The 24,095-nt window shown below is 38.6% G+C and overlaps 2 protein-coding genes across 24 annotated transcripts in view; one reads left to right on the forward strand and one right to left on the reverse strand.

Annotated features, from left to right (window-relative positions):
• The window catches only part of LOC139966083 (atrial natriuretic peptide receptor 1-like), a 161,401-nt gene that overhangs the window by 6,395 nt on the left and 130,911 nt on the right, over window positions 1–24,095 (forward strand). The window lies entirely within an intron of this gene.
• Window positions 12,822–24,095, reverse strand: part of LOC139966081 (uncharacterized) — a 32,545-nt gene continuing 21,271 nt past the window's right edge. For 21 of the 23 annotated variants that reach the window (XM_071968767.1, XM_071968758.1, XM_071968765.1 and 18 more), the window contains 11 exons: window positions 23,881–24,024; window positions 23,456–23,599; window positions 22,588–22,743; window positions 21,777–21,935; window positions 21,060–21,221; window positions 20,040–20,204; window positions 19,498–19,656; window positions 18,510–18,668; window positions 16,536–16,814; window positions 15,163–15,291; window positions 12,822–13,806 (listed from right to left, as the gene is read on the reverse strand). In XM_071968767.1, the coding sequence (XP_071824868.1) occupies window positions 15,179–15,291; window positions 16,536–16,814; window positions 18,510–18,668; window positions 19,498–19,656; window positions 20,040–20,204; window positions 21,060–21,221; window positions 21,777–21,935; window positions 22,588–22,743; window positions 23,456–23,599; window positions 23,881–24,024 (1,640 nt within the window). In that variant the 3' untranslated portion in view covers window positions 12,822–13,806; window positions 15,163–15,178. The remainder of the gene's footprint in view (window positions 13,807–15,162; window positions 15,292–16,535; window positions 16,815–18,509; window positions 18,669–19,497; window positions 19,657–20,039; window positions 20,205–21,059; window positions 21,222–21,776; window positions 21,936–22,587; window positions 22,744–23,455; window positions 23,600–23,880; window positions 24,025–24,095) is intronic. The other 2 variants (XM_071968757.1, XM_071968760.1) reach the window with 2 other exon arrangements.

Raw genomic sequence — 24,095 nt, forward strand, 5'->3', positions numbered from 1 at the left:
AATTGTTGTGGATTCCCGATTCAAAATCTGCCTCCCTTCGTCGGAATTTCGAGGCGAGCGGGAAAACCCGATGATATATATTGCCATTAGCAAAATAGTTGTATTCATGCATAAAGAGGAATTCATGTTTCCATTTTTAGATTTGTCCCTGATTGAGCAGAGAGGCTTCCAAAGTATATGAAAACACTTGACCCACGTAATTCACATGTGAACACAAAAAACTCGCATATGGCAAGCCATGTGGGAGGAACACCGCATAATATATCCGCGTATTAATTTGAATATATACGCGGATTATTTCGAATGTAAACGCCTATATATTATTAACCAATCACAAGGCTTAAATATATCCGCGTATTAATTCGAATATAAACAAGTTTTAATATGAATACATATGAGGATTAATTCGAATACATATGAGGATTAATTCGAATATCTAAACGTATTAATTTGAATATATACACGTATTAAATCTTGCTGTTGTCTAAATCAAGTACGTTATTGGCGTGGGTGTATGCTAATAGAGACTAACTTTGCAACTTTCTCATAGGCCTATGTTGCCCTGCGAGGCTACAATTGTGGATAAAAGCTATAAGACATTCCAGTTTTTGTCTGATTTAATACGCGTATACATTCGAATTAATACGCGTGTATATTCGTAATAATACGAGGATATTTAATGCGGTGTTTGTCCCATATGGCTTGCCAAACACGCACGCGCGCACGCGCGCACACATATACTCATACGCACTGTCCGCTATGGACTTGTCGGCCTTACAACCATAGAAAAAAACGATGTTATAATATGGTTATATATCACCATGCAATAGCTAGAAATATAGTTGTAAAATTGAAATAGGTTTTAGAACTTGGCAAAATATGACTAGCATTGTATTTATGTGTAATATTTGTCACAATTTATCATGGAAAAGTCTACAAATGAAACGAATTCAAGACAAAAAACGCGATTTGATTAATTGCTACTACTAACCGTTCGTGAAATCACACTTTTTAAGCAAATTAATCTTCGAAAACGAAATAGGTTAGATAATATTTTATAGTTTAGTAATCTGACGATAACATTATTTCGGGGATTTTATCCCAAAATTCTCATAAATTTGGTTAAAGCGTTGCAACTTGGCCACGTATGTCGGCCTAAGTGTAAGTTTAATCGAAATAGGTTATCTTGTTGAGGAGAGGAAATGTATTTTTTTTACCCATATAATTTTCCTCATGTAACTTTTTATTTGAACTATTCAAAGTTGGAAGCAAACCGTTCATCTTGAGGTTTCATTTGCTAAGCACGTTACACAAACAAGTCGATTTTGCATATAGATTTGAATTGAACATGTGGACGCCCATGCAGGCCTTTTGAAAGTCGACTCGTTGCAACATCAATGTAGGGTATTTATATATGTTTCCCTTGCAATATACCATGAAAAAACTCCAGGTGTTGACATTTGCAAATACTGGTACGTCATTATGAGTTACTGTAGTTAAAGTTACCGTCATATATAAAAAAAATTACTAAAGGCAGACCAAGTGGTCTGAAAATATCATTTGAGTAATATTGGTTTGGTCAATTAGAAGACTGAATGGGGGGGGGGGGGTGGGGTGCGTTGGTAAATATAGACTTATAGCTCACTCACTAGTATAAAGATATGTAACCCCCTATACATGCGACTACATCTGCCTATACTAGCAAATCCATGATTGTTTTAGCGACAACAGTATGCGTGTACAAGCATATCCCGGACTACGTGCCGATATCAACATTGCCTATACAGGTATATCCTGACTACATGTGACTACAGTCAGGGGCGTTGCTAAGGCCTGATGATGGGGGGGGGGGGGGGTGTATTGGCTGAAATTCCAACTGGATGAGTTTTGGAGCCAGAAAATTCCGACTGCTGCCTTGTACACCTTGTACACCCCCCCCCCCGGCACTACTCGTCAACAATACGGTCAGTGTCAGTCAGACACCCCATCTTTCGCGACTGCACTTTTGTCCCGAACTTGAAGGCTACATAGACTACTGACTACAAAAACTATGTTAATGTATATAACAAAGGGGAAACATTTTACTTTTCAACAAATTATATTCGACGACATAGTGAATTACCAAAAAAATACAGTGCTTTTTCCTAGCGCGCTTCATATTATTTTCTTGGGAGGAGGGAGGGGGGGGTGGGGCTATTTATCACTCACATGAAAAATATCACTTCATTTCAACATTTCCAACTGAGCATTTGGAATGCAGTGAACAATTAAACATTTTGCAGAAAAATTTTGGGTTGACGAATACGATAAGTTGTCAATTAAACATTTTGAAGAAACTTTTCAATTGCTCAGTTGGAATGAAGTGAACAATCGAACATTTTGCAAAAAAATGTCCAATTGACGAGATAAGATAAGTTGTCAATTAAACATTTTTCAGAAAATTGTTAAATTGCTCAAACGGAATGAAGTGAACAATTGAACATTTTGCAGCAAAATGTCCAATTGACGAGATATGATAAGTTGTCAATTAAACATTCTTCAGAAAATCGTTCAATTGCTCAGTTAAAGCAACTGAGCAATCCAACATTTTTCTGATTTTTGATAAAATTTTATCTTGTTATCTAAACAATTTACTGAAGTTTTTCTTATGTAGATGGCTCTTTTAAGCTTCCGTAGATTAGCATTGAGTGTTTTAATTGTATACTATTAAATGTATATCCTGAACTTACTTGAAGCTAGCGAACAGGGTCAACCCACCCAATAGCAAAATTAATACATAAATTATCCGAATTGAAGCTGGCGAACGTTGTACAGTAATTCTAGTAGGCATGTTTTTAGAGTATTCAAAAATCATACGAAGTTTTGTATGGTGGAGTATAAGGATCGCGAGATACAATTTCTCAATGTGACAAGGAAAACGTGGTAAATTTGACTGATTAAAAGTCAATTTTGACCGAAAATTTTAGATCACTCACAAATTATAAGAATATATGAAAATTAGAGTGCGACAGTAGGAAAATTAGAGTGCGACAGTCGGAAACTCTAACTTTCCAACTATCGTCAGTTTTACCAAGATTGGGGGGGGGGGGGCTACAGGCTTGCGAGTCACTTCGCCCAACAACCATTTCGCCCAACTGCCATTTCGCCCAACCAGCCTGGTCATTTCGCCCAACCGCGTTGGTCATTTCGCCCAACCAGCATGGTCAGTTCGCCCAACCGTGTTGGTCATTTGGAAGCAGGACACTTCGCCCAACAACCATTTCGCCCAACTGCCATTTCGCCCAACCTTACCATTTCGCCCAACTAGCCTGGTCATTTCGCCCAACCAGCCTGGTCATTTCGCCCAACCAGCCTGGTCATTTCGCCCAACCAGCCTGGTCATTTCGCCCAACCAGCCTGGTCATTTCGCCCAACCAGCCTGGTCATTTCGCCCAACCTTGATTAAATATGATACTTCAAAAGGAAACGTTCGGGAATTTTTAACGTTACAGGATACGAACCGAATATTAAGGAATCTTGAGGATGGATCAGTGTTTTAGGGGTTAGGTTTGATAGTAAACGTTCGGGAATTGTTAACGTTATGGGATTCGAACCGAGTATTAAGGAAACTTGAAGTCGTGGTTAAATTGATTACAAATGTTAATTCATATGTGGTTACATTGATAAAGTGGTTAAATTGATTAAATATAGTACTTCAATATTACGGACGGGTTTTATATTTTTTTCTTCAATTTAATAAGGAAACGTTCGGGAATTTTTAGTCAGTATGATGGATCAGTGTTTTAGGGGTCAGGTTTGATAGGTTTTTTATGAAGACCGATTCCCCTGTGTTTGTATAATAATATAACTTCCATTGTATGCGTAAACGCCTAAAGTAGTGTAATCCTCCCATTATAAACGAAATAACGTACTGTTCAGACTTCGATCGATATCGAGCGGACCTCACTTTTTTATTTACCTATTACGAAGTAACCTAACGCAAAAAAAAAAATCAAATTGAACCAGTGAATAGAAAAAGTAATAATATTCTGACTGAATATTAGTAAAAATAAGGTTGGGCGAAATGACCAACACGGTTGGGCGAAATGACCATGCTGGTTGGGCGAAATGACTATGATGGTTGGGCGAAATGACCATGCTGGTTGGGCGAAATGACCAGGCTGGTTGGGCGAAATGACCAGGCTGGTTGGGCGAAATGGCAGTTGGGCGAAATGGTTGTTGGGCGAAGTGACTAGAAAGCGGTCATTTCGCCCAACCTTATTTTTACTAATATTCAGTCAGAATAATATTACTTTTTCTATTCCACCAGTTCAATTTGATTTATTTTGGGTAAGGTTACTTCGTAATAGGTAAATAAAGTGAGGGTCCGCTCGATATCGATCTGAGTCTGAGCAGTTATTTCGGGTATAATGGGAGGATTACACTACTTTAGGCGTTTACGCATACAATGGAAGTTATATTATTATACAAACAAAGGGGAATCGTTGTGGAATAATATAACCGTTTCTATTTCACTAGTTCAATTTGATTTATTTTGGGTTATATTATTGGTAGTTATATTATTATTATTATTATTATATGGAAGTTATATTATTATATAAACAAAGGGGAATCGGTGTGGAATAATATAACCGTTTCTATTTCACTAATTCAATTTTATTTATTTTGGGTTAAATTATTGGAAGTTATATTGTTATTTTTTGGAAGTTATAATATTATACAAACAAAGGGGAACCGTTGTGGAATAATATAACCGTTTCTATTTCACTAGTTCAATTTGATTTATTTTGGGTTATATTATTGGTAGTTATATTATTATTATTATTATATGGAAGTTATGTTATTATAAAAACAAAGGAGAATCGGCATGTTTGAGGAACTGAATAGTTGTCTTTTTCTGGTTTATCCCATGTGATTGACAGGCTGATGTCAATAATTGATGTTATTGCATTTGTGAGTCAGTAATCCGCAGTTATTGTTTTGGTCAGCCAAGCGTTAATCCGGTCAACCAGACGTTTATCGGAGGCCTATTGTTTGTGGTTTATTAATCCACACCTATTGTTCTGCTTGATGACTTCGGTCAAGGTTTATCAAGTCCGCCAGGCATTAATCAAGGGTATTGTTCACAGCAGTTATGTGTTTATCTAGTTCTACATAGTGTTAATCTAATGTTATACAAACACAGGGGAATCGGTCTTCATAAAAACCTATCAAACCTAACCCCTAAAATACTGGTCCATCCTACTGACTAACAATTCCGGAACGTTAAGTGAAAAACAATATATATGTAAAACCCGTCCGTAATATTTATCAATGTAACCACATATGTAATCACATATGTAGGCCTAATCAATTTAACCACGACTTCAAGTTTCCTTAATACTCGGTTCGTATCCCGTAACGTTAACAATTCCCGACCGTTTACTATAAAACCTATCAAACCTAACCCCTAAAATACTGGTCCATCCTACTGACTAACAATTCCGGAACGTTAAGTGAAAAACAATATATATATAAAACCCGTCCGTAATATTTATCAATGTAACAACATATGTAATCACATATGTAGGCCTAATCAATTTAACCACGACTTCAAGTTTCCTTAATACTCGGTTCGTATCCCGTAACGTTAACAATTCCCGACCGTTTACTATCAAACCTATCAAACCTAACCCCTAAAACACTGATCCATCCTCAAGATTCCTTAATATTCGGTTCGTATTCTGTAACGTTTCCTTACTAAAGTTATACAAAGAAAAGGACTTCAAGTTTCCTTAATATTCCTTAATATTCGAACGTTTACTATCAAACCTAACCCCCAACACACTGATCGGTCCTCAAGTTTCCTTAATATTCGGTTCGTATCCTGTAACTTTAACAATTCCCGAACGTTTACTTTTCAAGTATCATATTTAATCAAGGTTGGGCGAAATGACCAGGCTGGTTGGGCGAAATGACCAGGCTGGTTGGGCGAAATGACCAGGCTGGTTGGGCGAAATGACCAGGCTGGTTGGGCGAAATGACCAGGCTGGTTGGGCGAAATGACCAGGCTGGTTGGGCGAAATGGTAAGGTTGGGCGAAATGGCAGTTGGGCGAAATGGTTGTTGGGCGAAGTGTCCTGCTTCCGGCTACAGTATCCTTTATACAAGCAAATTCCCAGACTACAACATCTTTGGTACGAGCAAATTCCTTACTATATGCGACTACAGAATTGCCTTTATAGGCGTATTGTTCTGACTACAGCAGGTCGATGAATGTGATATTAGAGGTCGCTATGTGACATCGTTGTGTAAGAACACAAAAGCTTGACATGAACGTTACAACTGTCAGTGTGTGGTGTGTTTGTTTGCATTAAGTATAAGAAGGGGATGGGGAGGGTTGGAGTACAAAATTGCATCTGTATAATTGCACATCACGGGCAGTGGCGTGCACAGGATTTCAAAGTTGGGGAGGGGGAAATTCTAAATCCTGCAGAGTGATTTATTACGTATCGTGGGAATGAACGAACCTTTGTGGAAGGGCCAGATGCGGATCTAGGAAGTATAAAGGAGGGATATGGTTCTGTGTTCGTTGAAGCCGACTCCCATGGAGGGTGTGTGCGTTTATCGGGGGGCCTTCTCCGATGAAAAACCAGTTAACACGTTAATTAACTAGGGCATTCTGAGGCATATTAAAACTAACAATTAGGGTCTATAATAATGTCTACAGGCAATTTTTATATGCGGTTGAATGGGGGGGGGGGTGGTGTACATCACCCACATGTCCCTGGATGCAAATCTGGGCCAGGAGGAGTGGTATAATCCTTCTGCGACTAAATTTGAGAAACAATTGACGTCTTCACACCCCCCCCCCCCGTTACTAACGATGAAGGTCGCCTCACCTACCTGCGCACACCACTGCCCCCACGCTGCCGCTGTCGGTGAAAATTATTACTATTCTCTTCGTTGTGAAAGACAAAATTAGTGTCATAACATAGCAACCGTATCAGATCGCAGAGCCGGTTCTCCAAAATTTACTACAAATTTTCTGAGAATTACCGTACCCTTTAGAGTTCCATTTTCTGATTTCATTTCTTTCCCTTTCCCATTTATAAATGTTTGCATCCTCATCTGCAAATAATTAAAAATAAATAGCCCTTCAAGAGTCACGTGACCGATAGAAAGATTCTTACTGTCCTTCCCTTCCCTTTAGGTAAAATATCATTCGCGTGCTGGTGGGTTATTGCCGTCAAAAAATATATACTTTCCAGTGTTGCGCAATTTAGTATGAGGTAGGAGTAGGGAAACTGCATGGGGATAAATATCATAATTGGGGGATCATGTGGGGGAAGTCCCCCATATTCCCTCGTAATGCCGCCATTGTACATGTTGTAGTTCCCCCATCTCCCCCTCCCACGTGATCCCTCCACTGTATCATACAAAGTATACTTGGCTAATGCAGGATCACTGGATTTTACTCTGTGTTCTTATTTGGCTGTTTTGTCAAGTTAACCTCACACTTTGTTTTCAACCATGGGCGTTTCCCTCAATTATAACTTTCGTGCATGATAATTCAATAACATATCCAGGATATATCCCATGCTTTAGGGAAGACAGCGTGCAATTGAGATTTTCGCGCCAGATATTATACGCCGCGTGTGTTGCACATGCCCGGCTTCATACGGAAACGAACCAGACACGCATATAGCATAAACAGTCGCCTGCTCGGGAATGTGTATCCATAGCCTTAATGAGTAAATCGTTAATTAATTACACTTAGTAACTTCCTTTATGCTGGCAGTAATAGAATATCTTCAGATCATGAAATCTGCAGGGAAATATTTCCATGTGTGTTCAGATGTGAAGACCCAAAACTGTATTGCCGCTGTGAAGTGACATATAGCCTGATGGAACGGCAATATCAAATTAATTTCATATCGGGTATTAACACATGCAAGCAGAGACCAGTCGGGTCAGGCTACCTCGAGGTCCGTTGCACGACGAGTCTCATACCTGCGGTCCTGGGTCAATTGGAGCCCGGGAAGGTCTGGAGAGACCCGGTGACATACTTAACCAGGGCCCGTTGACCAACATGGCTCTATCCCTCTCTTAACTTGTCCGTGGGATACTGTATGACATATAGCATACACGTTATTTGAATAAATGTAGTAATGTTGTTTACTTTCTTTATTGTCGTTAACATGATGTCATGAGGAACTGATGTAATTGTCTTTGAGCCAGGGGCCTAGCTAAACGTCTATACTACGGGGGAGGGGAAGGGGGAGGGGGATTGGCGGCGCACAAAATTTTTCTAGAGGAAATGGTGATAGAACCTGTTTTCCAATTGGTTTATCTTTTTTTTGAGGTGGGGGGGGGGGGAGGGAGACAAATGTTGGGGGCTAAGGCCCCGCCCACATGTAGCCAGGACATTCCTTTCTCCTTGAAAACTGCTTGCACATATATAGTAACGACTCACTTTCTCAACACCACCGAGGAGTGGTACAGACAACAGAACTGATATCCTTCCCGATGTGAGTTGGAAGTTATTTTCAATTGTCTGTAACTATCAAATTAATTTTGATATCAATTTTGATTTTGTGATTAACGTCTTAATCTTTGCGTCATTCTCCGAACGATTCCACTGTTCCACATTTCCTTCTCCTTGTTTGGGAAGTCAAGCTGAAATAATTGATCAGATCCAAATTCAACATTTACTGTTAAGTTCCTTTAAGCGTGCAAAGATGTGAACTATTAACAATACTCATTCTTAAATGTGAACGCGTCTTGTTCTTTATTGATAATCCTCCTCGCGGACTTAATATCAATATTCGTCCTTGTGTTCTTACATGTAAACAATGCCATTATTGACCCATCATTGTCAGGAAGATTTGTGTCCAAATGAAAAGGACTTTGTTGGACCAGAGCTGGTGTGTTCAGGCTTTTTGAGGTCATTGACCAGAGATCTTCTGTGCCGTCGAACCATTGAATTATCGCATGAATAGTCTTGTATTCGTCACATACGGTATACTTTACACCGACGAGCTCCATATCGAAGTATTCAATAGGGCTTATAAACCAGTCAGGAAGAGTCAAGAAGATGAACTAAAAGGGAGTCAGTCTATTACACATATGCTGCAATGGCTGCATTGTGTTCAGTGATGCCGCTCTGAACCACGGGGTACAAAAGTCGTGCAAATTCTGTTCCGGATCATCTCCGATTCAACTGAAAAGCGTTTATATCCCGGACTGGACGGAACAGAAACAATTCAAAACAAAACATGGAAAGAAACTAAATGTTACTCGAAATAAAGTATACCCTGGGACGATATATAACAAACTGTTTATCTTCGCAAATTCCAATGGCTGCATAACTATTTCATAATGTGTAAAGTTAGTTGACTCATCGACTAAAATCATCTTAGCTTTAAAACCCTTTCTCCTTCTACTCCTTCCTCACCCCAACCTCCTTTGCCCCATCCCTGATTCAAATATAACAGTTTAATTGTCTCAGTCCATGCTATTAATAAATACTATACCGTTATAGCCACAAGTTTACATGTGAACAACACTAACACCTATAGTATAGTTGCTAGTGCATTGAGGCGCTTTATGCATGTTTATCTAAGAATAGCGGGAAATTTGAATTTGACTATAGTTTCACTTGTGGTTTGTGCATGTGCATGTGCTTATCGAACCCATATTTGTAGTTTCATTATGCATCGGACACTCACAGCGTCAAATCAGCTCGAAGGCTTTTATGTATGAATTGTTGGTAAAAGCCATTTGAAACGATGTCCCATGAATTTTCAGGTTGTATAGTTCACAATTGGTAGAACGAAGGACAAAGGAAGATAAGGAAAGAGCGTTACCTTGTGAATATCACACCAAGGCCCTCAATAATCACATGCACACGACCAAAACTTCCGATTGCCTGGTTGGCTAGTTGTAAAAGTCAGCGATGTAGTGTGTCTTTTTATATGATTGCTAGTAAACAAATGATGGCAGCGTGGGTACGATTTTGAATGAAACGGCCACGGCAAGGCCTAATGCTGTGTAGAATAACTGTAATAAATTCAGCCTCGGGCAAAGCCGGTCAAAGGAGTCACAAACGTATCTGAAGACAGACATTCCAACTTTGGAGTTGTTAGTCTATATGGCGTACAGCTATGATGAAATCTATTTTCTCACACGTATAATGTGGTAGGCCATACGGGAAATAATTGCTGATTTGATGTCCGTATGAACTAAAATTATTACCGGTAATAGTTATATTTAATACCGGCATTAATTCTAAGCCAATCACCATGTAGCTTCATATGACGGTTATTAAAGAGAATTATTACCGGCAGTAAATAGAATTAATACTGGCATTAAATAGAATTAATAACGGCATTAAATAGAATTAATACCGGCATTAAATGGACCAATCACATTAGTGAATTTTGAAGCTGTTATCATGCTCTGAGCTAAAGTGTTAATCCCTCTTGCTGTAGCGTCAAAGCAGTGCAGATATTTCTGCAATTTTAAATCAGCAATTATTTCCCGTATCGCCTACCGTACACCGACGTACTGTTCAATGCCGTAACACAGTGTACTGAATATATTGAAGTGAAAACTTGTGAAGGTAGTATATAACACCATAACTGTGTGGACAATTGTCCACTCGGTAAATATAGTTTGCCCATTGGCCACCCATTTAATTATTTTGCCCACCCATGTTATTTTAACCACATATAGTCCTGTTAATATATAAGTGATATAAGTGAAACGTTCGTTTTTCTTTGAATTTATTATGAAAATGATAATAAAGTATTATTTTCCTGGGCTTCTAAATTGACCTCGGCCCGGCACTGTGTCCCCATGACCCCTCCTCTTCCAGGCCTATTTTTAACTAGGAATCTGGGACAAACTATTAAAGGTGGCACATGTGGCCTGGGGAAGGGGTCGAAGGGGAGGAATCCCTTAAATTACAGTAGTTCTTGTTTCGATCACTGCGATCTGCCGTGCGAGGTATTTGTTACGTTTTTTATTATTAATGACGTGTAATTAAAGTATGACGGACAGCAATATAGATTTTGCAACATTTCTAATTCTGTTGATGAATAAAATGTCGTACATATTTTATAATTTCAGGGACTTCTTGTTAACTCTATGACATTTTCGAGGACACTTGTTAATCGGGGAAGAAACATTGAAATCGGGGACTGTACTAAAAGATCAGGGGACGTGTGATCACCTTAGTATACATTAGCTATATAACACAGAAAGGTTAGAAGGTCTATCCTTAACGTACACGTTATCGACCATTAAGCGATGGATAACATGATCACATATCAGGGGGTTCTGGGCCCGGTACAGTGTGCTGCGGTAACAACTGCGCCCTGTACAAATGTTCCCAACACACTATACCCGGCCTAGAATCTCCTGATCTATGATCATACATTGAATATATAACACAGATATTCTTCCTCCGCAATATTTGCAAGACTGCCAAAAGCGCCCCCTATGACAAGCCGGTCTATACTAGTTTTAATCTCTGTTTAAGGATATCAGCACAAAGAACAGATATCATTAATTCATTTAATGATATCTTCAATTGATTTAATGATATCTTAAAGGAATTCAAGATATCTTAATTCAGTTGGTGCAGCGCCTATATCATATATTCTTTTCATGATATCACTAAATCAAATTTTTGATATCAAAATTCAATTTCTTGAAATTTCAAAATAGATTTTTTTTTCAATTTAACTAATCCAATAATGCTATCAAAACTTCAATTACAGATATCAGTAAATAGATTAAAGATATCATTAAAAACGACGTACATATCAAGAATTCCGCCATATTTATAGAAATCATCAGAGAAATCAATCAAAGATTTGACAATATGTACATATCACTAATCCGGATTCTTTATATCATGAATTCGATTTAACGATATTTACATGTCACTAATTTGAATTCTTGGCGTACAGTGCCGTACACATCAAGAATTCCGTCTTATATAATGATATTTAATTCGAATTAAGGTTTTGTACCGATATATTTCGATTTAATGATATCATAACTCCGAATTAATGATATGTTCATATCTTTAATTCGAATTAATGATATCATTAAATATGGCAGAATTCTTGATATGTTCGCCATATTTACAGATATACCTTGAATTGATTTGCAGATATCTGCAAATGATTTCTTGATTTCGTGAAACGATTTAATGATGTTAAGAACTGAATTTTTGCTCTTACAAATTCGAATAATTTCTTGATATCATTCATTGGTTTCATGATATCTTTAATTAATTACTGATATTCTTAAATAGAGATTAAAAAGTAAAACGGCTTGCCATGCGCCACAGCCAATGACATCCAAACTGTCATCATGCAACAGTGACGTGTTCTGTTGTTGTGATGGCGCCATTGCAAAACGTTGCATGAATCGCAGTCTTTGTCTGCGAAATCCGGTTATGATTCAGCGCCGATTCGCCGAAGATATATGTACGGCGCTGTTGTAATTGTTCGTCGCCCTCGATTTATCCTATCAGAAACTATTCTAGTAGCTTGCTGATAAAGTAACGGCATATTGGATTAGCAAACCATAATCAAATACTTTTTTTCCAGTACTTAAATGAACTATTCTCCCACGTTACCATAGCTCCATATTTATATCATCTTTCCGAAATGTCAAGCTTTGTCCCATCATATATAATGCAGCAATAAAATTCCCCTATTAAGTCAGTTTTGCTACCTTCTTTCATTGTCCCTAGTTTGACCTAAATCCAATCTGCGTTTTAAGTTTACACGTCTGAATAAAATAAAGTAGATGCGAGTGTATGAATTCGAGGGAGTACCGTAATATGTATGGTACAACATATAGATATTTATTGATAAGTTGCATGCAAAGATGTTTTACAAAAGTTGTTTTAATTACATTTTAAAGTGAGGCAGTTGAAGGAAGAGCTTCCGCTTGGTCGTAAATTTCTTTGTATAACTAAAATCTGAGTGTCAATTCATTGAGCGAAATTAGTGTCACAGACATATCTTGTTGTAAAGAAAAGCAGTTAAATATTAAATTAAGCATATTTAAATTCGATTACAAAGAATATGTCAGATAACATACATTTATCAATTTTTTTTTGACGACAGAATAATTGCTGATTTGAAGAATCCAGATCACTTATATATTTTTGTATCCTTTTAACAATTTTCCTTTGTAAGAACGTTTGGTGAAGAAAAGGCACAATACTGATGTTGATATTTGTTGTAGACCGTTATAAACACATAGTGTTATCAGCCCGTACCACTGTTAATTAAAACAACGACTATGTAAATAAACATCTAAGGCTTAGCAATTAAAATGCTGGACTATTTTATCTAACACATGCACAGTCCATAAGGTCGGTTCCGCAGATGCAACACAACCCATTGCAAAGTAAAAAGAGCATATTTTGGTTTCTTTACTAGAATTGGTAAAGCAATAGATTAACAAAGATTAACAAATATTAACAAAGATTAACACTGACGAGTTGACGCCATCATCGAGTTAACTGAGTATCTTGAAAATCAAAATAGCTATAGAAGATTAACTAGCACTCAATTTTTTCTTTCTATTTGGACCTTGACAACAACTTAAAAATTCTGTCCTCAGACATCTTTTAAGAAAACGGCTTGCATAACATAGTGTTAGAAACATGCAATTTTAAATAATATAAGGCTTTAAGATAGGTTGCCAGTAACAACGGTGTAGACAGATTTTTGTAATTAAATGCAAGCGGCGTTCAAGTTGTACACTGGAAGACGAATATTCCTAAGGGAATAATCACCTGGAAAGATAAAGAAAAAAAAAACAGAGAGTTTTATCAGTGTTTTCATGTTATATCACACCGCAAAATCGATTCTCTTTGACACGTCTTACTTCACAAATTGTGTACTGTTCGTACTTTTAAACACAAAGGTTACTCGAACTTCAGAGAGCGCTACTTCTTTCGGATGAATTTCAATGAACACCAGAATCGGTATTTCAACGAAAATATTATAAGTCTCATGGATCAATATATTACAAGGCAGCCCTCCATATGAGACCAAATCGGGATATTTCATATGATTTTGTTAATGTACAAAAGCATGGTTTGATGGACTATTCTGTGATTTGAAAATATTGAGTACAGATTTATCACGAATATGTTATAATTACTTAGCTAATATAATATTTGCAACTTCCTACAATTATTGTAGATAGCTTTAGCCAAGATTGATTGGATTTATCGTATTCTTTGTACCAGACTCTTCCAAAGTACGTTACCATGGTGATATAAGTCTAGGTACATGTCAACATGCAGTGGTCTAGTCCGTTATATATTTATATATTTCGTTTGGTTTGGTTTGGTTTCATTTCATTTCATTTCGTTTCCTTTATTGTTTTATTCGTGGTGAAAGTATAACTGGTAACTGTTCTGATATCAAATTATAAGTATGAAAATCAATAAGGAAAAAGAAAAAAGGTACTTGACCAGTTGACACTATTTGGAAGACATGCAAGCTACATAACAATTCTTCTTGTTCCAAAAAGGAATAAAGCAACACATAAATAAAGTAACAAACTTGTACATAAACACTGAGAGCGTATAGGCTAGTGGGTGACATTGTGCTGTCATGTTAAGACTTGCTCAAGTTTTAGTCCATGAACATTAGTCTAAATGATGTACGATCTAAAGAATCTGTCATTTTTACCAACCATATGAGTGTGTCCATCTTATCAACATTGTATGCGATCTTGCAGATAGTTTAACATAAATTTTTCGTATTGTGAGAGCTAAAATTTTGATACAATATCTTAAAGCTGAATTTGGAGTTGAGTGGTAATGTGTTATGATGGTTCTGACCAAACCCACGATAACATTCACACATATTTGAATACCCGCAATATAAGGGATATGTAGCTAAAACTGTGTCAGTCTCATCACTCTCCAAATGCTAACAGTTGCAACGATGCATATTTTTTTCTTGGTTTGGTTTGGTTCTAGGCAGTTACTGATAATGTTTTCTCTGTTGGAACAACATTGAAGTTGATGCCACAATATCATCTTTCTTGGTGCAATTTGGGCTTAAGAAACGGAGCTTTCTCTTTTCAAATTCAAACCAAAGTTGAGCTTAAACTTTTTAGTTTGTCTATAATTTACCATCGATGAGCTTTCTTTATTGACATTCTACTTCGTGGCATGTGAGAATACTGAAGTTATCGGGAGTGTTGTCGCCTGTGGTTGGCGAAAACCTGGCACACAGATGCTGGTACCCATTACACGCAGCCTCTGAAAGGAATAATAGAACAATAAGTACCATGAACATAGAGTATTTCGATTCAGTGATATGAAAATATAAAATATATTCCTCATCTACAATATACAATCTTACTCGTAAAATTGCCTGTACTCCGCGTTCCACACGTTCTCATCTGCATGGATTTATACTCGTACGCGCCCTCTGAGAGTTAGGACAGGTACTCGCGCTTAGAGCCTTAATTGTACTCGCATGCACACGTACTCATACCAAAGGGAACACTACATTTACACTTGATGATTACTGCTGTACTTCTACTCATAGTTGAACAGAACAAGATCTAAATATTGAAAACATTGATTGACCAAAATCATTTTTGAAAGCAGTTTATAATTTTTTTTTTAAATATAAATTAGTTATTAAGTAATGAAATGAAGTTCGCGCTTTATTTTAATTATCAATGTAATTAGCTTTCTCATTAACAAACAATTACAATGACAATGTTCAATTTCTCGATAAATCATACTGATGGTCTAGCTTAAAAAAGAAGAGGAAAACACCCCTCAGAAACTATTCGGTCTGACAAGCTCCCCTATGACGTCATGATATATAGGGAGTGTCAGCTCAGTGGTTAACGCCGGTGCCTTTCAATCATAAGGTCATGAGTTCGAGTCACTCCAAGATTAATGTACGTCGTCCAGTTACAGAGTTGTTGACAATTGCCAATTCAAAATCATGGACATTAAAATATGAATCTAAGAGACTGACTTCGGTCAGCTTTCGGCCTTGATAAGCTAATGATGGCTTCTTCGCGAGTTCCTGCTTGCAGGAGGATCTAAAATATATATAATACATACATATATCTTCAAACCAATACCGAAACTGTCGTAGAGAGCATCAGTGGCGTAGCAAGATGCAACAGGGCCTAGGGGAAGTCCCTTCATACATTGTTTAGACTTGGAAAACCATGTTTGATATTTGGCATCGCTAGACGCCCGAATATGGATATCATACTTTCACTGTTGGGGACAGAATTTCATGTTGGTGTTTATCGGGGCAAACACGCCGCTGGAAACTTCACTGAACACTATTCTAGATTCAAGATATCTTGATGAATAAGCCATGGGAAGTTTACATAGGGGATGGTTTTCTTTCATTTCAATACTAGACGCTTCGCCGACCTATACCGTCGGTGGCCGAAATGGATGATTACTTCTTATTCGGTGTACCTGTCAAAGGCCTAGTTACGACGCTAGAGAGCATGCATTTGTCTTACCCCAGAGCGGGAATTGAATCCGGACATTTCGGATTGCAAAACTTCGACCAGCTATGGCCGGTCGACTAGCTTGATCGGCGTCGAGCACTTGGGATCGATACTCATATCGATCAGTTGTATTGCCGTCACTGGATCTTGACCCAAACACCTCGAGTTGCCAGAGATTTTCACCCTCTGAATCGGAGCTGTTAGCGGCAATGGTGGCTGTGACGTCCATTCGAACGACAGGCTTTCGGCCACGCGGAAGGACCATGCGAAGCCGTTCCCGTGTAAATCGCACTATGAGGAAATGGTATACGGTAGAAATTATATCATTATTATTATGATTATTGTGAATTTAAGTAAAGAAAAGAAAACAAGAACAATGTACATTAACAAGAACATGACTAAGGACACGAACATGAGTAAGTTCACGGAAAGGAACATAAACATAGACAGGAACGCAAAGAAGGACAGGAACGTAAAGAAGGACAGGAACGTAAACAATGACAGGAACGTAAAGGAGGACAGGAACGTAAAGGAGGACAGGAACGTAAAGGAGGACAGGAACGGAAAGAAGGACAGGAACGTAAACAATGACAGGAACGTAAACAAGGACAGGAACGTAAAGATGGGCAGGAACGTAAAGAAGGACAGGAACGTAAAGGAGGACACGAACGTAAACAAGGACAGGAACGTAAACAAGGACAGGAACGTAAAGAAGGACAGGAACGTAAAGAAGGACAGGAACGTAAACAAGGACAGGAACGTAAAGAAGGACAGGAACGTAAACAAGGACAGGAACGTAAACATAGACAGGAAATTAAACAAGGACATGAACGTAAACAAGGACAGGAACGTAAACAAGGACAGGAACGTAAACAATGACAGGAACGTAAACAAGGACAGGAACGTTAACAAGGACATGAACATAAACAAGGACAGGAACGTAAAGAAGGACAGGAACGTTAACAATGACATGAACGTAAACAAGGACAGGAACGTAAACAAGGACAGGAACGTAAACAATGACAGGAACGTAAACAAGGACAGGAACGTAAACAAGGACATGAACATAAACAAGGACAGGAACGTAAACAAGGACAGGAACGTTAACAATGACATGAACGTAAACAAGGACAGGAACGTAAACAAGGACAGGAACGTAAACATAGACAGGAAATTAAACAAGGACATGAACGTAAACATAGACAGGAACGTAAACATAGACAGGAACGTAAACAAGGACAAGAACGTAAAGAAGAACAAGAACGTAAAGAAGGACATGAACGTAAACAAAGACAGGAACGTAAACATAGACAGGAAATTAAACAAGGACATGATCGTAAACAAGGACAGGAACGTAAAGAAGGACATGAACGTAAACAAGGACAGGAACGTAAACATAGACAGGAAATTAAACAAGGACATGAACGTAAAGAAGGACAGGAACGTAAAGAAGGACAGGAACGTAAACAATGGCAGGAACGTAAACAAGGACAGGAACGTAAAGAAGGACAGGAACGTAAACAAGGACAGGAACGTAAACAAGGACAGGAACGTAAACAAGAACAGGAACGTAAACAAGGACAGGAACGTAAAGAAGGACAGGAACGTAAACATAGACAGGAAATTAAACAAGGACATGAACGTAAAGAAGGACAGGAACGTAAAGAAGGACAGGAACGTAAACAATGACAGGAACGTAAACAAGGACAGGAATGTAAACATAGGAAGGAACGTAAACAAGGACAGGAACGTAAACAAGGACAGGAACATAAACAAGATTAGGAACGTAAACAAGGACAGGAACGTAAACATAGTCAGGAACGTAAACAAGGACAGGAACGTAAACAAGGACAGGAACGTAAACAAGGACATGAACGTAAACAAGGACAGGAACGTAAACAAGGACAGGAACGTAAACAAGGACAGGTATAAGAAGGTGAACCGTCAGAACAAGAAATGAAATGATAACTACAACAAGTATCATACCTCGTTCACACCTCCCTTCGTGTGTTTTGGTCAGATGCTGGTCGTCACATAGTACAGCGACATCAAATGAACATAGGTTGTTGTATGTAACCCCGTTAGACCCGCACAATGGTGCGAAATCATCTGTACAAACCGGTCTTGGGTCACAAATGTCGGCGGCTAAACAAGAAGCAAGAAAACATCCCGGTGCGTAAATAACAACGAGAATGGTAGATGAGGTGGAGGAGGAGGACGAGGGGATGGCGTGTGAAGGGGGTGCGGTGTGAGGTGGGGGTGTGGGGGCGGTTCGGCTAGTGCATTACAATTGACATGATGCTAATAGACCACACTGAGGTAAAACATTTTGCGTGAAGTAAACATTTGTGATTTAAATTGTGGGTTTTGGTACCGGTATATTCAGGTAGTAGTTATTTCTTGATGGAGCAAGCAAAAACATACTTATTCATGGTTGTAGTTAGTAGTTCCTTATGTGAGGATTGTATTCCAATGTAGGTTTCGATGCTGGGAAGCAGTAAGAGAACAAGGTACATCGGATAGTATGTGAGTAATAGAGTGCTAGATTTGATGAATTGAAACACAGTGGCGACACAATATGATGATATGCTTATAGTGACATGATGACGATGGTGGTGATGGTGACGGTGGCAGTGGCCGTGGCCGTCGCAATGGTGGTGTTGATGGCGACAATGCGGATGGCGATAGCAACGACGACCACGATAACGATGATGGCGTTGGGATGATGGTGGGTGGTGGTGATTGTAGTGGTGCTGGTAATGTTGGTGTCGATGGCGATTAATGATTGTGGTGGATGGGTTTTTGTATCTAAGATGGTATTGGTCATGTTGGTGTCGATAACGAAGGCGATGGGGATGGTTGATTTTGGAAATGATTACATCGACGATGGTGAGAACGATAACCATTTGTTATGCATATATTTGGAATCATGAAACATTGATCTTTAATATCCAAAGACAGCTGTTGAACGTACCTATTCCACAGGGACCCATAGATAGTCTCGTCAGAGTTTGGTCATCGCAATGCTGAGCGTACTTAAATAAGCAAGGGTTGCTGTATGTTTGGCCGTTCGATCCACACACCGGCTCATATTGCCTTGAACAGCCACGTCTGGAACAATCTATCCGTGGTTCTATAAATGCAGGAAAAAAGAAACGTGATATTCCAGATCGTTACGCAGAAGTAAAACTGGCATGCGATAGTTAGTCAATTTAATTTCATAATTTTTATGTTCATAATTTCATGTTCATAACTTCATGTTCATAATTGTATGTTCATAACTATCTAGGCTAGACTTCACATTTCTCCTTCATACTTTTATCTTGAAAGTGGGAAAACTTAAGGGGGGGGGGAGTTAGAGATTAGGTGTGAGATGGGGTGGGGGATGGGTGAGGCTTAAACCGTCTCGAATTCACGAGTACATACTTTGCTGAAAATGATCTGAACACTAAAGTTTTATCCTCATTAATAATATGATGACCTGAGTTAAAATGGTTGAGGAAGAAGAACGCGTACCTTCCTGCCGGCATCTACCGGCATGCTCCATTGAGAGCAAAGGGTCATCGCAGTAGGTGGCATATGCGAAAACGCATGGGTTGATGTATGTTTGTCCGTTCGAACCACATATTGGTGCATATTCATTAGTACATATGCGAGCGGAACAATCCAAGGTGACCTCCTCTGTAGGACACCATTCCGGAAAGAAACACCAACAAATAGAAAGCAAAGAAGCTTAGTGATTATTCGTCGCATTCTATACGAGAGCATTTATTGTAAATTGTGCACACATCTTTTGCTCAACAAGGTTGACCCATTCACCACGTAAAGTTTAGATTTTACACTTACACAATCTTTGTACAAAATAAACCGCTGCATCTTACAAAGTATAGCACATCAGTATAGCACACCAATGCTTCACATTAACTTTGGAGCTATCGTGTGTACTTTTCCGACCTTGACTTCTGTTGACCTTAAATGACATTTGACCTCCTCAGAAAGCACCAGGATTCCTGGAGTATTGTGCATCCAGATATGAAGTATGAAGTTTAAGTTTAACGTTTGGTGTCACTCTGATTAGCAAATTTTCAGACTTTGATCTATGCTAACCTCAGATGAAATCAAGTATGAACTTCATCTGTGATGTACTTTCAGGGTCAACGAGTTTGCCATCGAATGTGTGACATACACACATACATTCACACAGACACACGCCATCACCGTCGCATACCTTCTTCGGCAATAAATAATTGATGGTCAATTGAGCCATGAGTTTGTGATTATGGGACGTTACTTTGATTCTCGCCTATATACTATGATAGTACTACTGACGACGATATCGAACTTGTGGCTATTAAAGATACAAGATCTCAAGAAAGATACCGTTTCAACAATTTAGTATGTACGTTTGAAGTTACACAGAAAGTATAACCTTATATGACGCAGTTTAACCAACTCATTTGTATTGTTGTCGGTTCTTATTGTGCAGATTTTGAAGAGCAATTGTCTCAGCATATGTAAAAGTACCGATTTACTGACCTGTTGGGGACTCGCATTCCCCTGAATGGCGCAGAGTCAAATCCCTCACATCTCCACACTCTGCGCTAAAGTTAAACTGACATTGATTGGCGTAGGTTTTCCCATCTGAGCCGCAAACGGGTTCGTATATACTGATGCAAGTATTTTCGGAACACTTATTACCTATAACGGAATATTTATGACATACTTTCATTAAATATTCATGACGCTAATTGGTTAATATAACAGTAGCCGCCATTCGTACAGAATATAGAAGAAGGAGTGAGCTGAATGTATAACAAAGCTAAAAAAAATCTTGCTAAAACAATGCTTCATCATAAATACCGCACAATGTAGGTACTCTGATGTTGATATTAATTCAATAATAGTTTATGGTTAAGTCAGACAACGCAGCAACATTAACTGTATAAGGTAGGTTGAACGGCCTAATAGTGATAGATCATTACTTAATTGGTTGACTATGCCATAATACGAAAAACCATCGTCGTTTCTCCCAAAAGCCATAAATCTCTACGACCGTGGTAATCGGAGAAGGCTAAGCGGATATCAACATGAACACAAGACAAGATAATACTTTTAAAAATATGAACACGGAAACCAAACCAAGTTGATTCACTCTCAAGTCTCAGCCCCTGGTCCCTTCACTACGAGACTGTAACCATGTGGCTAGGCTTATTACCATACGATCTATTCGCAATAAACTTGCATGCAGCGTACCTTGGCTGCATGCTCCTCTATGCGCCAACTTCAATCCTCTTTCTTTGCCGCATACGGCAGTAAAGTTGAATAAGCACAAATTGCTGTAAGTCTTCCCGTCGGTACCACAAACAGGCCGGTATTCTGATGTGCATACTTGTTCTGAACAAGGTGCACGTGCTGTAAGATAATTTAGGGATAATCAAATGGCACTGTAAAGAGTGTCACGCAATGGCTGAGATCGACAATTCCATTCATCACACCTTTTTAACTATTTAAGTTACTTGAATCTCATTGTAAAACCTCTTATATTGTCACATTTTTTTATGACAGGAGGCGCATTAATCTGCCGGTATACCGACCGGGAAATGATGCACCGCATGATCCGAGGCGCCGATTTCCTTGTGGTGGCGAAATATGTTAGTTGCATCCGAGGCGCCTAATGAGCAACTTCTTCCAATGCCCTAGTACGGTCGGTAGCAACTTTACGCACCTATCCGCGCCTGCTTAGGACCCATACTTCTACACTGAGTTCACCAGCTCTTTGCAAGTTCAAGCTCAAGTTTAGTTATCCACTTGCTTCATTACACTAGTTCCACGGACCAAACAGTCTGTGCGACCTCGTTAAACAGAATATGGGATCCTATTGAATACGTTTTGTGCCGATATATTACGATAGGCCTATAGGTAAATAGCCTGAAAAATATTTCCTCCGTCTAAGGACATTAGGGTCTGCAGTTTCCCCTACACTCCGACAATTAAAAAACAAATGTAACGAAAAAAGTTTGTAATTGCAAATGTAGATTTTGTGTATGAATCTCCTGATACTTACGCGGTAAACACGCTCCATCATAGGCTACAGTAAGTTCACTGGTATGACTGCAAAGAAGGGCGTTACTGAAGGCACATAAATTCTGATAGGTTTGTCCGTCCGAACCACACACTGGTTGGTATTCAGAGGTGCAAAAGGATGTCAAACAAGTAACATCTGCAACACGAAAGACACTTTTATCAAATCCCACTGAACTTGTAGAAGACATACTATTTCGGGCATTAAACAAACACATGCTACTTCACATGCGAGTTTGTGAAAATACTGACATTTTATATAATTTTAGATAATCAGGACGCAAGTAACAATCAACATAAACCTAAAAACAATTCAATATTAACTTGGCCAGCATATCGGCGGAAGCAACTATAGGAAAGATGTTATGCTGGCAACGCAAAACTGATATTGAGATGTGGAACCTGTATTAACAAGTCTAAGGTCATTTGCATTGATTACTGAATCATTTAGACTTGATATCTGGTTGAATGAAGATTAATTATCATACATGCGATTATTGTTTGTTTTACCAAATAGAGGAATTATATAAAATGATGCTCTTCTGAGTACAAATCCTCTTAACGTCAGTTTTCATGAAAATAAACTAAAAAGAGGAGATTCTTACTTAAAAATAGATTTAGGTTGACATCATCAGGGAGAGTATAGGTCTATCGGTAAGGTCATTTACACAGAAAGCTTGTAATAAGTTAATTGGCTGATTTGTCATATTCATATGCCAAAATGACGTTAGCTTGAGATGTAGATGTTATAACTGGTTTTGTTTCTACAGTAAAAGTTAAGAACGAATTGATTCATGTCATTTGGAATCTATCTGACAAGATGGGAGCATTTTGTTGTGTTTTTTTCTGACCGGTTTCGCATTCTCCGTGACTAGATATCGTCAGCTCTGAATGCGCACAAAGCGCGTTGTTGAAGTCACATGGGTTGCTGTACGTCTGCCCATCAGACCCACACACTGGCCTGTACTCCTTGCTGCAAACGCTCACTTCACACACTATGTGAAAAAAATATCGATATACTGCAGAGTTACTAAAATACAGCTTCTTTAGCTGCATGAAATTGAAGCAAGAATGATATTTCTTACTTCTCAGAGGAATTATCTTTCCAAATCTTTAAAACGATGGCTTTAGGTTAACTTTGATATGCTACATGTAGTCCTTTACATTCCGTTTGAGGAATAAACGATAACTACACGAGATGCACTTTGTACTGTTGTTTATAATTTCTCTAACGGTTGGTTACACTTATGATAACTTAATTGCATCACAGTGTTACCTGCTCCACATTCTCCTTCGTTCACCATTGTTAGTTCAGGATCCTCACAGACGGCGTTGTTAAAGTTACATAAGTTGCTATAGGTTTGACCGTCAGAACCACAGACTGGAGTGTAATCTAGGGTACAGAAATCTTGACCACAAGCTGTCGAAATGATGACGTACAAAGACATATTTGAAGCACAAACCTAACAGGAAAACATTCGTTACGATCAA

This window comes from Apostichopus japonicus, chromosome 4 (genome assembly GCF_037975245.1).
Source record: "Apostichopus japonicus isolate 1M-3 chromosome 4, ASM3797524v1, whole genome shotgun sequence".
Taxonomy (NCBI): domain Eukaryota; kingdom Metazoa; phylum Echinodermata; class Holothuroidea; order Aspidochirotida; family Stichopodidae; genus Apostichopus; species Apostichopus japonicus.